At 37.4% G+C, this 19,561-nt stretch overlaps 1 protein-coding gene across 7 annotated transcripts in view; it reads left to right on the top strand.

Annotated features, from left to right (window-relative positions):
• Positions 1-19,084, top strand: part of ate1 (arginyltransferase 1) — a 134,475-nt gene extending 115,391 nt beyond the window's left edge. For 6 of the 7 annotated variants that reach the window (XM_078413542.1, XM_078413540.1, XM_078413538.1 and 3 more), the window contains 2 exons: positions 3,743-3,863; positions 16,544-17,548. In XM_078413542.1, the coding sequence (XP_078269668.1) occupies positions 3,743-3,863; positions 16,544-16,722 (300 nt within the window). In that variant the 3' untranslated portion in view covers positions 16,723-17,548. Of the gene's footprint in view, positions 1-3,742; positions 3,864-16,543; positions 17,549-18,993 lie in introns of those variants that run through there. The other variant, XM_078413539.1, reaches the window with a different exon arrangement.
• The last annotated feature ends 477 nt before the right edge of the window (positions 19,085-19,561 follow it).

Here is a 19,561-nt window from a genome sequence, read left to right as displayed (position 1 = left end):
ATTGAGAATGATCAGCCATGATCACATTGAATGGCGGTGGTGGCTCGAAGGGCCGAATGGCCTCCTCCTGCACCTATTGTCTATTGTCTAAATTCCAAACAAATAATTCGATCAGATACCAGAAAGCATTTGATAACTGCCCCTCCCCAGGGAAATTCCAGCTTGAAGCCACTACTGCCTTTCCCCCGCTTTCGTAGCATATTTTTTGCTGATATTTGGTATCATATCAGACTCCAACACAGGGTCAAAGATATAATTAATGTTGAACAATGGCAATATGTTTGCTGTTTGCACATGAAAATTAATTATTAAGAATTAAAATGTGGGATGTATTTCCATTCGAATTGCACTAAGTTAATTTGAAATAAAATATTTCATTTCACTTTGTAATTGGTTTAAGGTTAATGGACAATGCACACGATTTAAATATGATTTTTTAAAATTAATTATCAAATTGAAAGTGTTCAGACACCAGAGGCATCAAATGCTTGATGTTACACTGATGAAGCACCCCATCTAATAACAAATTATTTTATCACCTCCCTGGCTCTGTTGCATCAAAAATATGTATGTAAATATGAACCTCTATCCTTTATTAACATTTCTGGAAGATTTTAATCATTTTGTCATTAGAGGAAGTATTATGAAAGCAAATCAGAAACATATCTCGACCTATTTGTAAAGCGGGAGTTCTATTGTTAACACTTCGCTAAAACTGGAGATCTTCTTGACCCACTGAGTATTTATAGTGCTTTAGTTTCATTTCTTATCAACAGTCTCAGTTTTTGTAGATCAAACCCTTGTTTAATCTGTATTCAATGATGTATTAAATGAGTTCTTATTTTGAGATATTTACACCGATTTCTAGAATCTCCCATGAGAGGATGTTTCATGGAAACCTCCTTTTTATGTCCACCCTCAAGATCCCTCAGGATCTTGTACGTTTCACCTGGGGAGTATCTTGAAATGGTAGATCGTGTGTTTATATCATCTCGATTTAAAATTAAATTAATAATAACATTAATTAATTATTTGAGAAATTTGTATTTATCTATTTTAAATTACCAATATTTTGGCTGAGTTTCTTCATCTCTGGGATGCCAACAGAGTTTTTGTCTGGAAACTAAAACGCAAGTCTTTTCAAAATCACAAATTTTCACGTAAGGAAACTCTTCATGAATGTGACCCTTTCGTACATTGAGGAATATCCATGGTCAGTAAAATTCCGTGATAGTGAAAATGACTGGCTTTCTTTAACAAATTTGCAGGAGGGAATGTTGCATGTTATTAAAAGATGTTAATGTATATCCATAGATCAATAGATGTTAAAAGATTATATGTTCCAATTGTATTTTTTAAATTTACATTTTATATAGAAATGGTCAGGTAAGGTAAGACTACCACTGTTTTGCAAACAAAATACAGCAACATATGTTCTCATGTTGCCTGCACTGCACAGTTGGATATCAAAGGTTACACAGTTGGATATTGCGAGATATTTGTCTATTTGCCAACACCTTCCCTTCAGAAGGTTCACAGCAAGGATCTCCTGCTTTAACTGGGCTGTATTTATCTAGCACAGTCCTTTTGGGATGCAGAAATGAAACACAAATTCTATAAAAGTTCGTATACGATAATGTTTGGGAATAAATATCCCAGGATAAGGCAGGATGAGTTTCCACCAGATAATGACTTCATTTTTATAACAGGAAATTGGATTAAAGGAAAATACATTCTGGCTGAGCTGGGTGGGTTTTTTCTGGTTATAGTCCTCTGGAACTACTCCTGGCTCAAAGGGAGACTGAAATACAGACAAATAGATAAGCACCTGCTTTCTATCCTTCAATAAACAAAAGCATGCAAGTTAAATGAGCCATTGCAAGAAATACCCCTTACATTAATGTTCATGCCATTGTCTAGGGTAGTCCTGTGTGACACAAGTAAAATTATAGTATTCCCATACCACAAAGGGAACTGCCAGTTTACGTTAGTGTCCCCTTACTTTACGAGTTTTGTTTATTTAGTTAATTGAATTTTAAACTTATAAATAACGCATACTATCTTGTTTGTTGATATGCTACTGATGTGACCTGGGTGCAGTGTTCTTGACAAGATCGCAAGACATATATTATGACATTGGACTAAATTATCAAATGAAAGGCTTTTAGTTTGTAATGGTTGAGATTTTCAAACAAGATCTTCCATAAATTGTTCCAAAAGTGTTCCATAAAATTCACTGTTCAATAAATGACATTATTGCATAATCTATGATTATTTGACATATATTTATAGCTTTAATTTGGCCAATAGAATTTTCAGTATCAAAGTAAATTAACTGGACCGTAATTGAAATGTTGCATGTTTAGATAGGAATTTCTATTGTGATTTGTTAACATGATAAAAACGGAACATTCTGTATGTTCATAGTGCATAGCACATCCACAGCAACCTCTGGGGAGTGCATTGCAACAGTCCATTTGTGAGCAGCAAATGTGTCGTTGTTTGTTAGACATGTTTTTTGATACAATAAAGCCAATTCTAACTTGTTTTACCAAGTTTGATAACATATTGATTGCCTTAGCTTCTTGAAATTCTCAACATTTTAATTATATAAAGGAATCTATATAACAAACTGATTCAATAATCGACATGATAATTGATGCAGTCAATTTTATGACGTGCATAACAAAAGAATCCTGCAGTTGTTTGTAAATTCTCATGGTTTATATACATATAAACTTGGATGCGTTTTTTTCTGATTAGATTCCCCCTTCCCTGTTTTCTGATTAGATTCTCCTTTGCACTTGCTTTGTATTTGCTAAATACTACCTGTGGTTGTAAACAGGGATCGTGCACCCAATGCTTTACCCGTGTTGTGTTGAATGTATTTATTGCAAGGATATAGATAATGTGGTGCGGGTTATTCAGGCATTCCTTTCATCCCTGCCAAAATGCTTGACTTTATGGAACTTTATTTAGGTTTGGTATTTGGTAAGCTGTTAGTCTTGCACATGTAAATATATATATCTGCAGTATCAATTCTCCCCATATTCTCAATCACTCCCCCTAATTTTTACTGAATACACACAAAGGACCAAGTTGCAGCAGCCAGTCAATGCATTGACCCACATGCCTTTGAGATGAAGGAGGAAATCCGAACACTTGGGAACAATTGATGTGTTCCCAGGGAGACTGCAAAATCCACACAGACGGGACCTGATGTCAGGACTCTGAATATATGATGAACTGAGATCATTGGAGCTGTGAAGCAATGTCCTCAGCAGCTGTGCCACTGTGCCAACTTTGTTGATCTATCTATTGTTATTTTTAGCGAAACAAAATCATGTAGCGTACATGCACATAGAGTCATACAGCATAGAAACAGGCCGTTCGGCCCAACTTGCCAACACCAACCAACATGTCGCATCTCCCGTATAGTGTGATATGTGTTCCAATTTTTAGGCTGTTGCTGCAGCATTTAAAATAAAAGCAACATGCATTTTGGATAGGGCTAACAACATGTTCACCACCTGTTTTGCACGTATGTTTTATTAAGAATATTGCACTATTGGTATATTTTAGAATCTGTCAGACAATTTGCTTTAAACACCTTTCTTTAAAAGTTTCATTGGAGTTCCCCTCATTTTATTTCTGGTGGTTGATATTTGTTTATGTACAACAGTTAGACCATTAAAACTCTAACTGGTAACTTACATCCAATGTTTCTTTACTCTTTTCTTAGGGCCAGTACCATCCATCCTACTTGTTATGTCCCGAGACTTATAACTGGGTGCCCATTGAGAAGTGTAGGGCAAAGTTAGACCAATCTAAATATAGCCGGCTACATGAAAATCCAAATGCGGGTAAGTTTGCAGTCTATGATGAATTGAGCTGTTTTTGGCTATTAGTTTTATAGTACCTCTAACTGTGCTGCTCCTAAGCCTTATAAACGTTTGGACATTTTCAATCCCTTGGAAGAAATATGGATGTCTGTGATATTTATTTATATATTTAATGTTTTCTTTTCTCTGTAGCAAAATGTTAGCCATTGTTTTATTTATTTAATATCTTCTGTGATATCAATGTGTCTTGATGCTGAAGAAAAAGTATATCCTTAGGTTTTTTTTCACCATTCAGTTTCAAGTGTAGCATTTGGATCTGGGTACTACATTCATTAACCTTCCCCACTTGACCTTGAGAAGGTGACAAAGAGCCACCTTCTGGTGAAGTGACTTGCACAATGTTTGAAGGAGGGAGTTCTAGGAATTAGACCCAGTAACAACGATGAAACTGCAATATATTTCCAAATCATGTTGGTGTGTGACTTCGAGGGAATCTTCGTAGGTGGTGTAACTATGCCACTGCTTGTAGATGGTGGAAAGGGTTGATACGATGTCTTGCCTCATGAAGGCACAGGCTGCTTTATTTGCTGAGGAGTTGCAATGTTTTTTGGACATAGTGCAGTAATCAGCAATATAAAACATACTTACAATACAGATGGTAAACACGTTGTTAGCCAAGTCCTATACGCATGTTGCTTTTATTATATTAATAAAGAAATTGATATAATTGGGTCCATGCATCAGCCCTCAGGAACTCCTGCCACGATAACCTGGGGCTAGGATGATTGACTTGTCTTCCAACAATTACAATCTTCTTCCTTTAAACTAAAGTATGACTCCAACATTGGAATATTTCCCCTGGACTTTAGTTTTACCAGGCTACTTGATGCCATACTCAACCTTGATGCAATGGACAATCACTCTCTTTTCACTGGCATAATTCAATTTTCTTGGTCCATGTTTGAACCAAGATTGAGATGAGTGATCCAGGTGAAACCTAAACTGCATGAGTGAGCTGATTATTGTTGAGTAAGTCCTGCTTCTTAGCATGAGATAAAAATGTTTCATTGGCCAGCTGCGCATTGATGGTACACTTTCCCAGCAGTACTCTGCTGGATCGAATTAACCCTGCATTTTGCAGCCAAGATATCGGTCAAATTTCCACCTTGCTGGGAAAATGCTGGTGCTGTAACTGTATTGAAACAGCTGAGGGGAAAAATTGAGCTAGTTCTGGAGTGCATGTTCAGTCTTGCAGCGTGGATGTTGTTTGGTCACATAATCTTTGCACCAGCCGGTGATCTTATGCTTTTTTGAAATAAATCAAATTGGCTATAGGTGGATATCTATGGTAGTAGGGATCTTGGGAAGGAGCTGAGATGGATCAACCCTGCAGCACTTTTGGCAGAACATGGTTGCAAATGAACCACCCTTGTGTTTATAGGTCAAAGGTTGGACCCTGCCATCATTGAAGATTGGAATGATCTTGAATCTTCCTGCGAATAGCTGTTTAGCCATCCATTATTCACCCCTCCCAACCCTTCCGAATTTGGCGGAAAGTTTCCGCTTATTTCATTTCTGCCATTCCGATTTCTCCTCACATTTTTCTGCAAAGCAGTCGGCAATTGCAATTTGTCAATTCGGCTGCTAGAGGTCGCTAGGGGTTCCACGAGAAATCCCCCGTACCCTGGAAGTCTCCCCGAAAATGTGGCACCTAGGCTGGGCAAGACAGTCAATCTCGACCTCATCGTGACTTCCATGGCCGATCGGTGGGTTGAATTTGCAACCTACGGCCGGGGTTCTGGAACTCCAGCCCAGCTGGAGCCAGCACATCTATCCCCATAGCCAACTTCCTTGGCCGGCTATATAAACCAGCAAAGTGCTGGAACCAAAAATACCAGAAAATCAGTGGTGGAACTGTAATGAGTAAATATTAAATTTAAGTGCAAGATTATATAACTAAATTAATTAATTAAGACGGGGTTAAAATATAAAACACAACAGAAAAGCCAATTACCACCTTTTTGGGCTGATTATCAATTAATGTGCAAATTTACTTCAACAAGTACTTAGTCGAGTCACATATATCAACTCTTTCTTCATAACTTAGTCATACATTTTATGACCATTGTTCTTTTATTCAATACCAAGAGAATTGGGATGTGTAAAGAAAAAGCAAAATAGAAAAAACAAAACAAAACAACTTTTTCTATGTGTCGCAAAAAGTATCTCCGTTCAATAACCTTTCTATAAATAACAAAATATACTCATGATAGGCTTGACAATCTACATGTAGTCCAAGAATTACAGACTGTTGGAAATAATAGTCGTTTTTCACACATGAATGTAGCGCAACACATACGCGCATTTGGCGTGCACACTTTTTTTTTGCTGCAAAGTTGCATTACGCGCTACATTATGAATTTTGATGTAAAATTCTGTATTTTGGACAACATAATTATGAACTTGTAAAATCAAATGTTGGGGGGGTCTGCATTATTAGTTATGTATATATGCGACAGGACTGCAGACCTATTTTTGATCCACCAGTGGAGAGTTTGCCTAGTTCTCTTTATCACGTGCCATATTTGCTGTCTGGCATGCATGTTTCCTGTGTTGCCACTGCACCAGATCAGCACCCTGTTTGTGGTGTGCCTCATGCTGCTCTTGGCATGTCCGTCTGCACTCCTCGTGGAACTGGAATCCACCCAGAGTAGTCCCCTGATCAGAGCTCATTCTATACTGTTGCCACTGATTTTTCCACGCATTGCTCAAACTGGAGGGGAATCAATGGAGGATGCTGCATGGTAATCTTATCTTTGTTTAACCTGATGCCTTTAGACTTCGCCCATTCCTTCTCTCCTAAGATGCTGCCTGACCTGCTGAGTTACTCCAGCATTTTGTGAATAAATACCTTCGATTTGTACCAGCATCTGCAGTTATTTTCCAACACCTCCTACCTACATATCATAGCACCACTATCCGCTGGTGATACCCAGTGTATCAGCGAATATGATGGAGTCCTGACTTACTGCTTGGAACATACGATTCTTTAAGGCTAACTATAAAGTCCATTACATAACTATTCTGTGCAACTCTCTAAATCTGAACAGCATTCCTTAGGGATTCCAAGGTAAAAGTATTAATTTTAGATTTTTCATTTTGAATGATATGCTGTAACTATATAGTATCATCAAACTTGTTAGTTTTTAAAAAGCATGTATATTTAACTCCCATTTTAAAAGCATCTTATACCTTAAGAGACATGATAGGTAATTTACTCAAGTGATTTTTTTTTCTTCACCTGCTGAAATCCCTAACAAGCTTATAATGTGAATTATCACTGCCTGACCCATGTGGCAATCACATTGAATGAACACCACAGAAACACCATTGTTAAAGAAACCCTTTGTGCTCCCTCATCGGCAACTGGCCTTTCCATTACTTTAATTCACACGGACAGATTCTGAACTGGCCTCAAAGGCAGGTATCTAAAACCAGAGTTAGATGCACTAAAGTAAATAATTTACTGCTGAGAAACTCAGCAGGCTAGCTGCCCGATCCACTGAGTTCCTGCAGCAGTTTGTGTTTTGCTCAAGAATCTAGCATTTGCAGTCTCTTGTGTCTCCCAAACTAAATAATTAGCTGTTTTATTTCAGTACTTATTCAGAAATTATCTGTTTTGCTGTCTGTTTTAATTAATGGTCTATTTTACCCTGAATGTTCAGGCAAATGCAAATAAAAAACATACAAATCCAAGAAGGCATCAGAGTTGGTAAACATTTTTGACTCTCACTTATCAGATACCCAGCACGTTGCCCTTTTCACAAAAACACACCGGGCAGATTCCCAGTACACCACAGCACATCATTGTTAATATTCAGAATCATCAAAAGGCAATGAAAAGCTGCACAGTCTTATTTTTAATAATTTAAGGCTAAAATTTAAATGTTCTACAGCAACTGCTTTTGTCCTTGTGACCTGATGCTGTGTGAAAATGCTTCCATGAGATGTTGCTATTTTCTTGAGTTTATAGTTGATCAGAACAATCAACATACTAGGTGCCTTCAGTTAGTTGAATACCATTCCCCAGAATTCACTGCAACAATAGTAGTGTATGAACAATTTGTGAATTTGATATTGAGCACTTTTTTTACAAAGATTATCCCATTTTAAATGATTCATCTTGCTGTAAGGGCAGTAATGTCACAGTAATATATTGTGTACTGATATTCATTTGTATCTCCGCTCTTCCTTTTTAGATTAAGAACATAAGGAAACGTAAAAAATCCATGCCAACTTTTATTTTCTTTGTTATCTATAGTATGCTAACAATATAATTTCAAGTTTATTTCATACCTCGTAACCTCATAAAAGTATTGTCGTGCCTTTGACATGGAGAATTAATAAATCTGAAGTTGGTAATCAAGCTATTCTTTCTCGGTAAAATCTATCTGAACTCAAAGTGCATTGTTTTTATGCCCTTAAGACCTAAGATAACAGCAGGTGATTAAGTACGGTTTCGATAGTTACAATTGCACGGTTTACTTAAATATTTTGGCTGAAGATAAATGGTTCTATCAAATTACCCATTTACAATGGGAGCTCATCTCAACTGTCCAGACACCTGTGAATAGTGAAACGTCTTTCCTGGGACAAAGTAATTCATTTAAATGGTGTAAACGTTTTGGAGATGGACACTGCAGATAATCAGAATTCATGTTGTGAGGTCTGACACTGTGAGGTCACAAATACCCCAAATAAAAATTGACAGACAAATATGTATATGACCATATTTGATGTCGTAAGTAGCAAAATATTCTGTCTGGTCCAGAACCTCCCTTGATCACTTTCAATGATGCACCATAAATGAGCTGAAAATGTCTGATACTGTACCTGGTTTGATGTAAGACAATTGATATTGCTCCAATGACTTGCATTTGGGCATTGCATACAACAATTTCTTGAGGTCATGTCAGTTTTCAGACCATTCTTTACGAGCAGCCACCTGCTGTGAGCCTGTAGCCAAATCTCTTAAGATGCTGCCTGATCTGCTGAGTTCTTTCATCAGTTTGTTTTTCAGTCAAGATTCCAGCATCGGCAGTCTGTTGTACGGCTCGCCAGACAGTGGTGGTGATTCATCCATCTGTGCAAAACTAGTTACTGCTTGAAATAGTTCGCAAAGACTCGTTCTCATTTGTATTACTCACTGCTCTCCCCATAACTCCTGAAGGTTGTAGGTAGACACAAAAGGCTGGAGTAACTCAGCGGGTCAGGCAGCATCTCAGGAGAGAAGGAATGGGTGACGTTTCTAAAGGCAGCTGAGATTTTTATAACTAAGGTTATTTCAAAATTGCTTTGATAGATGGTAAGTTTGGTTTAGCTTTGCAATACAACGTGGAAACAGGCCCTTCAGCCCACCGAGTCCAAGCTAACCATCAATCACCCAAACACTAGTTCTATGTTATTCCACTTTCACATCCTATACTCTAGGGGCAATTTACGGAAACCAATTAACCTATAAACTTGCACGTTTTTGGAAGGTCGGAGGAAACCCGTGCGGTCGGTCACAGGGAGAATATACAAACTCTGTACAGACAACACCCTTAGTCAGGGTTGAACCCGGGTCTCTGGCAATGCAAGGCGGCAACTCTGTCACTGCACCACTTTGCCGACCCCAAAGATGAGCACATGCCAGAGACTGGAACTTGTTGGGAGCATCTCTTGAGCCAAAATGTAACCCGATGGAATGCTTAATTCTGGCATGAATTTTATTTTCTACCTTCCTTTCTTACTGTGCTGTTCAATACTCTTGCTGTCCCGAATGTTGTTCTCCACTGCTTGAATACTCCTGTGGTTTCATCCTTGATCACTTTTAAACAGTGAGGTGGAATAGTGTACTGCTTGATGCATGCCATGCACCAGATGTGCAGTTATGAACTGGCCTTTGCAGATTTTACTGCATTAAGTGGAGAGTCAGTTTGTCCATTTTTCTAGCAGTATTGGTTTAAGAATTGTCAAGTAATGTTATCTAGCCTTTTTATTTGAAAACAAATATCATCCCTGATTAGTAATATTTTTATGTTTGCTGCCAAATCTAGAGCCATACAAAGTAAATTTGCCTCCCTTGCAGTTTTTAATATATTTTGTTTGTTTTAAATCCTAATACACTATAGCTTGGTAGAGAGTAGAGTACACTATAGGCCACCAAATAAGGATATGAAGAAAATTTACAAGCAAGTTTCAGTAAGGTAGTAACATTAAATTGATAACAGCGATTTCATGTAGCCTAATATAGATAAGGAACTCAGCATTCAAAGTAACAAAGATTGGAGGCAAATTCCTTAAATGTGAACAAGAGAAATGTCTTTCTTGTTCAATATGTTTCCAAACTAACCACAAAGGATTCGTCTTTGGGGACTAAATAGAGAATATCTGGAAGAAGATTGAGGAAATGCTGAATTCAGTATAAGAACATAAGAAGATTGAGGAAATGCTGAATTCAGTATCACGAGATAGAATGCAAAGAAGGAAAATAATATAAAACTTTCAAATATGGAAATAATTGAAGGATGGCCAACATCAGTGAGTTGGGAAGTAATCTAGCCCATGTACATTGGAATCAAAGATTCACAAGTAGGTGAATACCAGACAATAGGAATGCTTCAAAGAGGAGATATTTTCATTCTGCACAGCCAAATCATAAGGGTGAAGGGGAGGGATGCCAACAGGGTTGTGGATTTCCCCTGGCTGAGATCTAGAACTAGTGGTCACAATCTCTAAATAAAGGATAGGCCATTTAGCAATGAGATGAGGAGAAATTTCTTCAAACATAGCCTGAGGAATTTTCAGAGTTCTCTTTCCTTGAAAGTCATTGAATTCATTCAAAATGGAGATCAATATGTTTTGGATTTTAAAGAAGTCAAGGAGGAGGGATAGTGCAGGAAAATGGCATTGAGACCATAAAAAATTTTGGAGCATGTTTGAAGGTCCAAACTTGAAGGACCTACTGCTGCTCAAACTTCTTGTATTCTATTCACTGCACATAAACACAAATTCAGACTACTTCCAATACTTGACTTTAAATTTGCTTTCCCTAGACCTTGAATGGTCGACTAATGGGAATAAATTTTAACTACCCGATCTAGACCAGCCACAGTGTTGTGCATCACTGAGTATCCTGTGAACTTTCTTTGCCCCAAAATTAACAACCACAGCTTTTCTAGTCTAAGAGGGGAAATATGTCAAGCTGGAACAATTTTGGTATTTTTCTTTTCTCCAATCTTTGCATACATCCTAAAATCTAGTGAATGGATTTGGGTGTAGTATTCAATTTCTGTAATAACCAGTTTCTGTAAATGCTCAGTTGTCTCTATTAAGCCCAGGTTCCCATGTGCTTCACTAACCACTCTCCCAACATACTCTGGCACTTACAAAGGTTTATGAACACACACACCCAAGACTCTCTGCTCCCCTCGTACAGTGACATTGAGTCCATTGTCGTTATCGTCGCTCCTCATCATTTCCAAAGATAAAAACCTGAAAAAGAAGAAAGCAAACAGTAAATGGCTGATTTTAAATTTAATATAGAATTATTTAATATAGTGTGGCTGTAATGGTAACTCAAATTTCACTGTACCTTAATTGGTGCATATGACAATAAACTGACCTTGACCTTGAAACCTTGAACTAAAAACAAAAAATAGAGATAAAGTTCAAAAGGAGCTGAACGAGTATGCGTGTCTCTATTAGTGGGAACAAGAAAGGAACACAAAGATCTTTCGTAAACAGATGGTCAGAAATGTTTCCTCTGAACATGCATAAAAATTAGATCTTGTGGAAGCAGAAGGCATGGCTAACCTACTAAACTTTATATCTGCTTTCATGAGAGTGGAATGCTGTCGATGTCACAGGTAATGTAGTAAAAGAAATTGGATAGGATACAATAAAAATTAAAGCAGGTTGACAAGATTCAAAGAAGAAAAGTTATTAATTTCTGATGTGATGAATTCTAGGATTTTGTGCGAAAAAGGGTAAAGTTGAAGGGTAATTGGCAAAGGCTGTCAAGATGCAGCGGTAGAGTTGCTGCTTTACAGCGAATGCAGCGCCGGAGACTCAGGTTCGATCCTGACTACGGGTGCTGCACTGTAAGGAGTTTGTACGTTCTCCCCGTGACCTGCGTGGGTTTTCTCCGAGATCTTCGGTTTCCTCCCACATTCCAAAGACGTACAGGTATGTAGGTTAATTGGTTGGGTAAATGTAAAAATTGTCCCTAGTGGGTGTAGGATAGTGTTAATGTGCGGGGATCACTGGGCGGCACGGACTTGGAGGGCCGAAAAAAGGCCTGTTTCCGGCTGTATATATATGATATGATGATATGATATGATATTCCAATCATAGTTAGAGTTAGGAGTCGTAAATGTTATGAATGGTAAACTCTGGGTCAGTTGAGCTGACAATTTGATGAAAGATCTTAGACACAATAATCTAAAGAAGAATTTTGGTTGGTAATATATGGGTTAATAATCAGTAAAACGCAGATTTATTTAAAGATGTTGGGTTAGAATAATAAATAGAATTTTCTTATGGTATTAAAATGCAATTGAATTGTGACTTTGTTGGGTTCTTCTGCCATTTCTATCATTACCCTCTATATGTATGATGTGCAATATAAATTGAAGTATTCACGTTGACATCAATCAGTGCAATCTTACGCACTGGTATTTCAAGTGCATTGCACTAGGTTAATTCAGTTGCAATCTTTGATCGCATAATGGTGAAGAGGGAAGATGAGGGAACACTTAAATTCAGTATGTGGATCTTCAAAATCAAAGTCAATCTTTAGTCAATTAACATGTAATTTAAATGCAAAAAACAGATGAGCTGAGGACAAAACCACTTGATTGTCAGAACTAGTCTTGTTCACGTGTTATTCAACAAAGACAATCTGACATCTTTACGCAGTCTACCTATCTGTGACTCCAGACTCAGTAGTGTGCTTATCTTTTAAATGCCCTTTAAAATGGCCTAATAATACACTCAGTTGTACCAATACTGCTGCATTGAAACATCAACAGGGTGACAACAAGGTGGAGTTAAGCAACCTTACAACCAACTGATCATATTAAAGTATCATAGTATGTATGCTGTATCCAATTGTAAAGAGTTGACAATTAAACAAATAATGGCAGCAAGAAACCCTGTGCTAAAGACTACTGATATATTCACAGAAATACTGAATGGGTGATTAATTTAGTTTAGTTTGGAGAGATATAGCGCGGAAACAGGCCCGTCGGCTCACCAGGTCCGCGACCAACCAGCGATCTTCGCACACTAACACTATCCTGCACATACTAGGGACATTTTTTTTACACATATGCCAAGCCAATTAACCTACATACCTGTACATCTTTGGGGTGTGGAAGGAAACCGAAGATCTCAGAGAAGACCCACACGGTCATGGGGAGAAGGTACTAACTCCGTACCGACGGCACTGGTAGATGGGATCGAACCCGAGTCTCTGGTGCTGCAAGCGCCGTTAGGCAGCAACTCTCCCGCTGCATTACCGTGCTGCCCTAACCTTTGCTTTCTCTTGAGATCCCCATCAATACACCAACTAGACTGCAGCCAAATATGTTAACTATGAGGTTCCAAAATGGCTCATAACACTGTACTGTATACAACAAAGATCCAAATACAGTATGACACAGCAAGTCCTGCACAAGGTACATGTATTCACAGCTGACTTTCTGAGTGTTTATTTGAATAACCTGCTCTCTATGGATGAACACTGGCAAGATTAACTTTTGAAATTTCCCAATACTTAAACAACTGCAGTCAATATTCTTCACAAATCTAGTGGACTTTAGTCCAACTGAAACAGTGCTGTTTTAGATCTGTTTATCAAGGTAAATTGATCAAATTGATTTACCTTGATAAGCAGATCCATTCTCTGTTCATAGGAAATGATATACTGGTTAGCTACAATTAACTATCTTTTCTAATTTGGTGGAATTGTCAATCTAGATATAGATATCTCTGTACAGAATCTATGTAGATAGATTGGAGAGAGTTATCACCTGTTTAATGAAGATCAAGTACTTGCGTTATTGATGTTTTCTTGATCTGTGTTAAACTGCAAAAGGGACCAATCGATCATCTCACAAGCAGCCAGTGAAGAGAGATAAATTATTATTTTGATGTTGATGGTTCAGTATGAAATGCTGACCAGAATATTGGGAATACTTCCAGCTCTTTGAATGCTACCATTAGATCATGCAAGGAAAGAAACCACTTCCTAACGAGATTAAAAGCATTAAACATGGACTTGGGTTTCAGTATATGGTGTTCAGTCACAAAAATGTGGCAGATTAAATTATTCAGTTGCAAATTAAACATAAAATGTCCTGGGTTTATTCTCTGGTTTCCTCCCCTACTCCAAAGACGTATAGATTTGTAGGTTAATGGACTCTGGTAACGTTTGTAAAATTGTCCCTCGCGTGTACGATAGTGTTAGTGTACGGGGTGATTGCTGGTCGGCACGGAATCGGTGGGCCGAAGGGCCAGTTTCTGCGCTGTATCTCTAAAGTCTAAAGTAAAGTAAAGTCCAAAAGTTAAATTAAATATATGTTTTCCATTTAAACTGATCTGTTCCATTATAATACCAGCTGCTAACCAGATGGTTTATTATTACGCAGGATACTCCGGAATGCACAATCACACTTGGTTTTTAAAAAATAATAAGTATTACCAAGTCACAAATATTGGGCAACAAGTGTTTTCTCTCTTGGGATCAAGACTTTCAGAATTGAAAACATCAGCAAGATATTTATTCACCTTTATATTGCATTAGTAAGCCTGGTGTGTGCAGCAGTATTGTCTGTCAGGCATCTCCTAAATATCTCAGAGCCTTACAGAATATTATGGAACCATTAACTGCAGTGGAGTATGTGAAGCATTCTGTGAAGCAAAGTATCTGAAAACAATCAATTTTCTAGTAAAATGGCTGACATTTCTTTAATGTCAGACATTTTAAGAGATGTATAGATTGTGAAACAAATAGATATGCTAGAGAAGAAAGGTAGATTACATTAAGTGCAAGAAGGAATTATTTCAATAAATATTTTTAAAACATAAATCTTAAATTTTGAGATTTTTTCAATCTGATAAATATGTATGTTGGGGAATGGTACACAACAATGTGTTCCCCTCTGAGCTGGCAAGATTAACTCACATTGTATTAATAATTACACCTTGTTAAAAATGCATACTCAGTTAATTGTCCATTAACTTAAAGGACCATTTGCTATGCAGTAAGGTCTTTTAAAAAATGGGGAAACAAAAGACTAGATATCATTTGTGAGAAAGTAATTACAGAGCAACGTTAAATAATAAATGTATCTTGATTTATAACTCTGTGTATCTCTTTGTACACTATACCTGCTGTCTCTTTGCACATGTGAGAGATTTTATTGTTTCCCAGCTAGGATGATTATCCGATTTGAATTAAAACCAGATATCATCCTGCAGTTTGTAAATAACCCAGTGCCATGTTCATGCTTAAATACTTCATTGGTTCGATGTTGTATCTAACTTACCTTGCAGTATTTTCGCTGTGAAGGTGCAGCACACTTTTTACCTATGTTGCCGAAAAGGTTTCACCTTAACTCCTGACGAATCCTTTTACAGATTAACCAAATAGCTTATAGCCTTGTTTGTGACATTTGATTTAATCCAAATGAATAAAATATCTGATAATCTTTGAATACCAATCATAGACTGATTCTGTTTTGCAAGCTAAGTTTCTATTTTTACATTTCTTTATAAAACTGCATATGCAGTTTCAGTTTACACACATGAAATAGCTAACAATGTGTTTCTCAAGAAGATATTAGAAAAATGCATGCTCTGAATAATAGATTTGATGCACGACATAACAATCATAAAATAAGCCTTGAATGGGTCTCAGATGCCTCTAGAGTGTATCAATTTGAAGTAGAGCGGTTTTCAGGAAATTGTGGGGCCTTATACATGGAGCGCAGAAAACTAGTGAGGAGGTAATCATGCAGTAAGGAAGTAATAGTTCTTCAGTACCTGAGCATCTGTATTTCTGCACAATGGTAGCTGTATCTCATTGCCAAAAGTGCTATCTTCCAAGTGAGATGTTTAATGGATAGACAATCGTTCAGATGGAGATAAGTATCCATCATATTTCTTCTGACATTCTTTCCTCAAGAAATACCATCAAAAAAGGTAACTGTTCATTTAATGGGACATATCGTCCAAAAAGCGATTTATTGCAAATTTGTTTTAATTTTGCTAATCCTGACTGATGTGGAGGGTTCAAATGAAAAATGCTTACATAGTTAAAATCTATAATCCTTCAGAAATAGTTACTGGATATTTTTTGAGAAAATACCAAGCAAATCAAAGTAACATTTAATGTTTATGATTTTAAATTCTTTTGAATCCCTCATGTTCTTTTTAAATACAGCCTTGCTTCTATTCCCCAAAAATTGTATTGTAGATTTAAATTTCTGACATTTTTATGCATTTACACTTAATTTAAAAATTGCTAAATAATGATTTAAGCTCATTCAAAATTGTTGGACAGGGCCTGTGTTAAACATGCATGTTGGCAAAATATTGTGAATGCCTACTGTATTCAGTCTTTGTAAAGCAACTATTGTTGCATTCTCTTTCAGAAGATGAAAACCGTCTCCAAAACCTGAATAAAGTTCTGATACTGTACAGGAATACAATGATGCCTTATAACATCTATCGGAGACGGCAGAAGAAAGCAAATGATGAAGCAGTAGTACAGCAATATGCAAACCTGGTTGGACAGACCTGTGCAGAACGGATGGTGCTTTATCAAAATTAATCTTTTTAATGTTAAAGATGTACAATTAAAATAACATGGTATACTGAGATAATGCTGTGTAACAGTATAAAAATACATAGCATGTTAAATATAGTCTTACACAAAATTTGCTTGGATATATCATCCTCAAATGTTTTCCAGGACGGAACAGATCATTTTAATTTGCTGGAGGTAAATACATATACTTCACTATATACATAACATTGTCTGAAGTAAGGTCCTGACCTGAAATGTCACCTATCCATGTTATCCAGAGATGCTGCTGAACCCACTGAATTACTCCAGCACTTTGTGCCCTTTTGTGTAAACTAGCATCTGCAGTTCCTTTTTTGTACTTTGTTGCAAAACTTCAAGATTCTTTGATTTTTTCTTTACTTGTCCTTTGTACTCTTCTATTATTTTTGAATTCCTCCACATTTTTTCTCACTCCACTCGCTTTATTGATTCCTCTAAGCCTGTCATTTCTTTTGTTATTTTGCACTTTGATTTCATTTATTTACCTTCACATATTTTACTTCTGTGAATGGGCAACTGAAAAACTGCCTGATGAATTGTTCCTGATGCCACTTGTCCACTGGACAAAGTTTTTTTTTAATAGACGCACATTTTGTTTTGCTCATTGCAATTTTTACACGAATGATTGGGGAATTTTACATCTATGAATAGGGTAGGGAATTTTACAATAATCAGAGTCCGTGTAGGTATTGAGGTATGCTAGAATGTTGCTGCAGCCAGATAGACACAAAATGCTGGAGTAACTCAGCGGGATAGGCAACATCTCTGGATAGAAGGAATGGTGACATTTCGGGTTGAGACCGTTCTTCAGACTGAGGTCAGGGGTGGGGGGTGGGGGGGGGGGGGGGGGGGACAAAGATGAGTTCCTTCCTACACATTGTTTAAATTGTTAATATTCTGCTAAATGGAAGCTGTACATAAACCCATGGCCTCTCTGCCAGGTCAGAAAACAGGAAATAATGGATTTGCTTTTATTATATCAGCTCAAATAGAAAAGTGATGCATTGAGAATTACAAATTGTGGCAAGAGAAAGCGGCCTTTGCAAAGAAGAATTCAATTTTTGCTCCAAAGTGTGTTTGGATAAAAAGTGTGCTCCAAAGATTAAAATGTGGGAAAAGATGTTTTATAAAATGATTGAGTAATGGTGTTGAAAAATGAATGAATTGGAAAGGAGAATACAGACCTAACCACTGATCAAACAATATACAAAAAAATCTGGGTCAATGGTTACAATATGTAAGGTTAACATTGTTATAAACGCATTGTATTCACCTGACAATTTCCAAATAAATGCAAATGCTTCTCTGGGATGTATTTATTTTGATTTTTGATGTTTTTGTATATAAAGTTATGGTTAATGGACATTAGGCATATTATATAAACACATTTTCATTTTTAGAAATTATTGAGACTTTGCAAGTTAATCTTAGAATTTGATAGAATACCCCATTGGTATTGTGCTAATTTCATTTCACATTTGTCTATATCATAGGCAAAATCAGTTCTCAAATCATATTAAAAAGAGAGATTGGATGGATTAATTCATTGTTATATGTACAATGAAATTCCTTGGTCATATGAAGCTTACAGTAAATGTATAAATACAATAATAAATACACCAATGGTGCAAAACAAATGGTGCAGAGATGGTACTGCATCCTGAAGTCGTGCAAATAAATGTCTAGAGCACAATAATAAAATAACCAAATGAGGTGAAATTATGACAGTGTGCGGTTGCACCTCAAAGGGGTGTGAAAGAGGTGATTGCTTCAGGAGTTCAATAGCAGTGGGAAAGCTGTTCTTAAGTCTGGATATCTGGGCTTTCAGGTTCCTTTATCTTCTCCCAGAAGGTAGAAGAGAGAAAAGGGAATGGCCATGGTGGCAGGCATCCTTAACAGGTGCGTAACATCAGTCTTTGAGGTGTAATGCACCCATGAAGTTGGACTTGATGGAAGGAAGTGCCAATACTGTGATGGACTGGCTGTGTTCACCACTCTCTGCAGGTTCAGGCAGTCAAGAGCAGGCCAGTTGCCATGCCAGGCTGAGACACCTCCCGTCAGAATACTTTCTGTAGCACCTCTACAAGTTAAGGGATTGATCCAGTGAGGTAATTTTTAAGGCGACTGCCAGCGACTAGGCTGTCGTCGCACGTTAGCCGGGGTGTCGCAGGCACGATCGTGAGTCGTCTCCAATGAGTCGTAGCAGACCTCGGGTCGTCGCGGAAAATTGATTCTGTTCAAAATTTTTGCCGACAGCTGGCTTAACCCCAATGATCGCTGTCGCAGGTTGTCGCCAGGTGTGGTAGGTTGTCGTCGGTACTGAGGACGGATGAATTTAATTGGCGACTACCAACCTCAACCGGCGACTGGTACCGGGATCAGGAGAAGACAAACTGCGACAGGAACTGTCAAAACCCGTCCACAGAAGTTCAGCTGCAACAGCCAGCTGTGGAATGGGGGCGGAGACCGCGATGCTGTCAAAGGGGGGAGGACACCTGACCATACCGACAGCAAGGTCCGGCCAGACCACTTTTGAGGTAAATTTTGTAATTGTTTGAAGTTTTTTTTAAAAGATTTTTGCATGTAGTTATCCACCTTTCATAGGAATATAGTTTGAATAAAGTAGAAAAATTGGAGTCTGAAGTTATTGCATTTCTAAGTACTTTCTCTTTCAAACCTTTCAAATATTCTAGTTTCATTTATTTTGACCAATGAAATAAACACTGACACAGACATAGCACAGCATTTAAAAGAGAATTTTCATTTATTTTGATCAATGAAGCAAACACAAAGACAAGCAATTCACTGCATTGAAAGGCAAACT

This window comes from Rhinoraja longicauda, chromosome 16 (assembly GCF_053455715.1).
Source record: "Rhinoraja longicauda isolate Sanriku21f chromosome 16, sRhiLon1.1, whole genome shotgun sequence".
Taxonomy (NCBI): Eukaryota; Metazoa; Chordata; class Chondrichthyes; order Rajiformes; family Arhynchobatidae; genus Rhinoraja; species Rhinoraja longicauda.
This window is presented reverse-complemented; position numbering and strand designations above follow the sequence as displayed.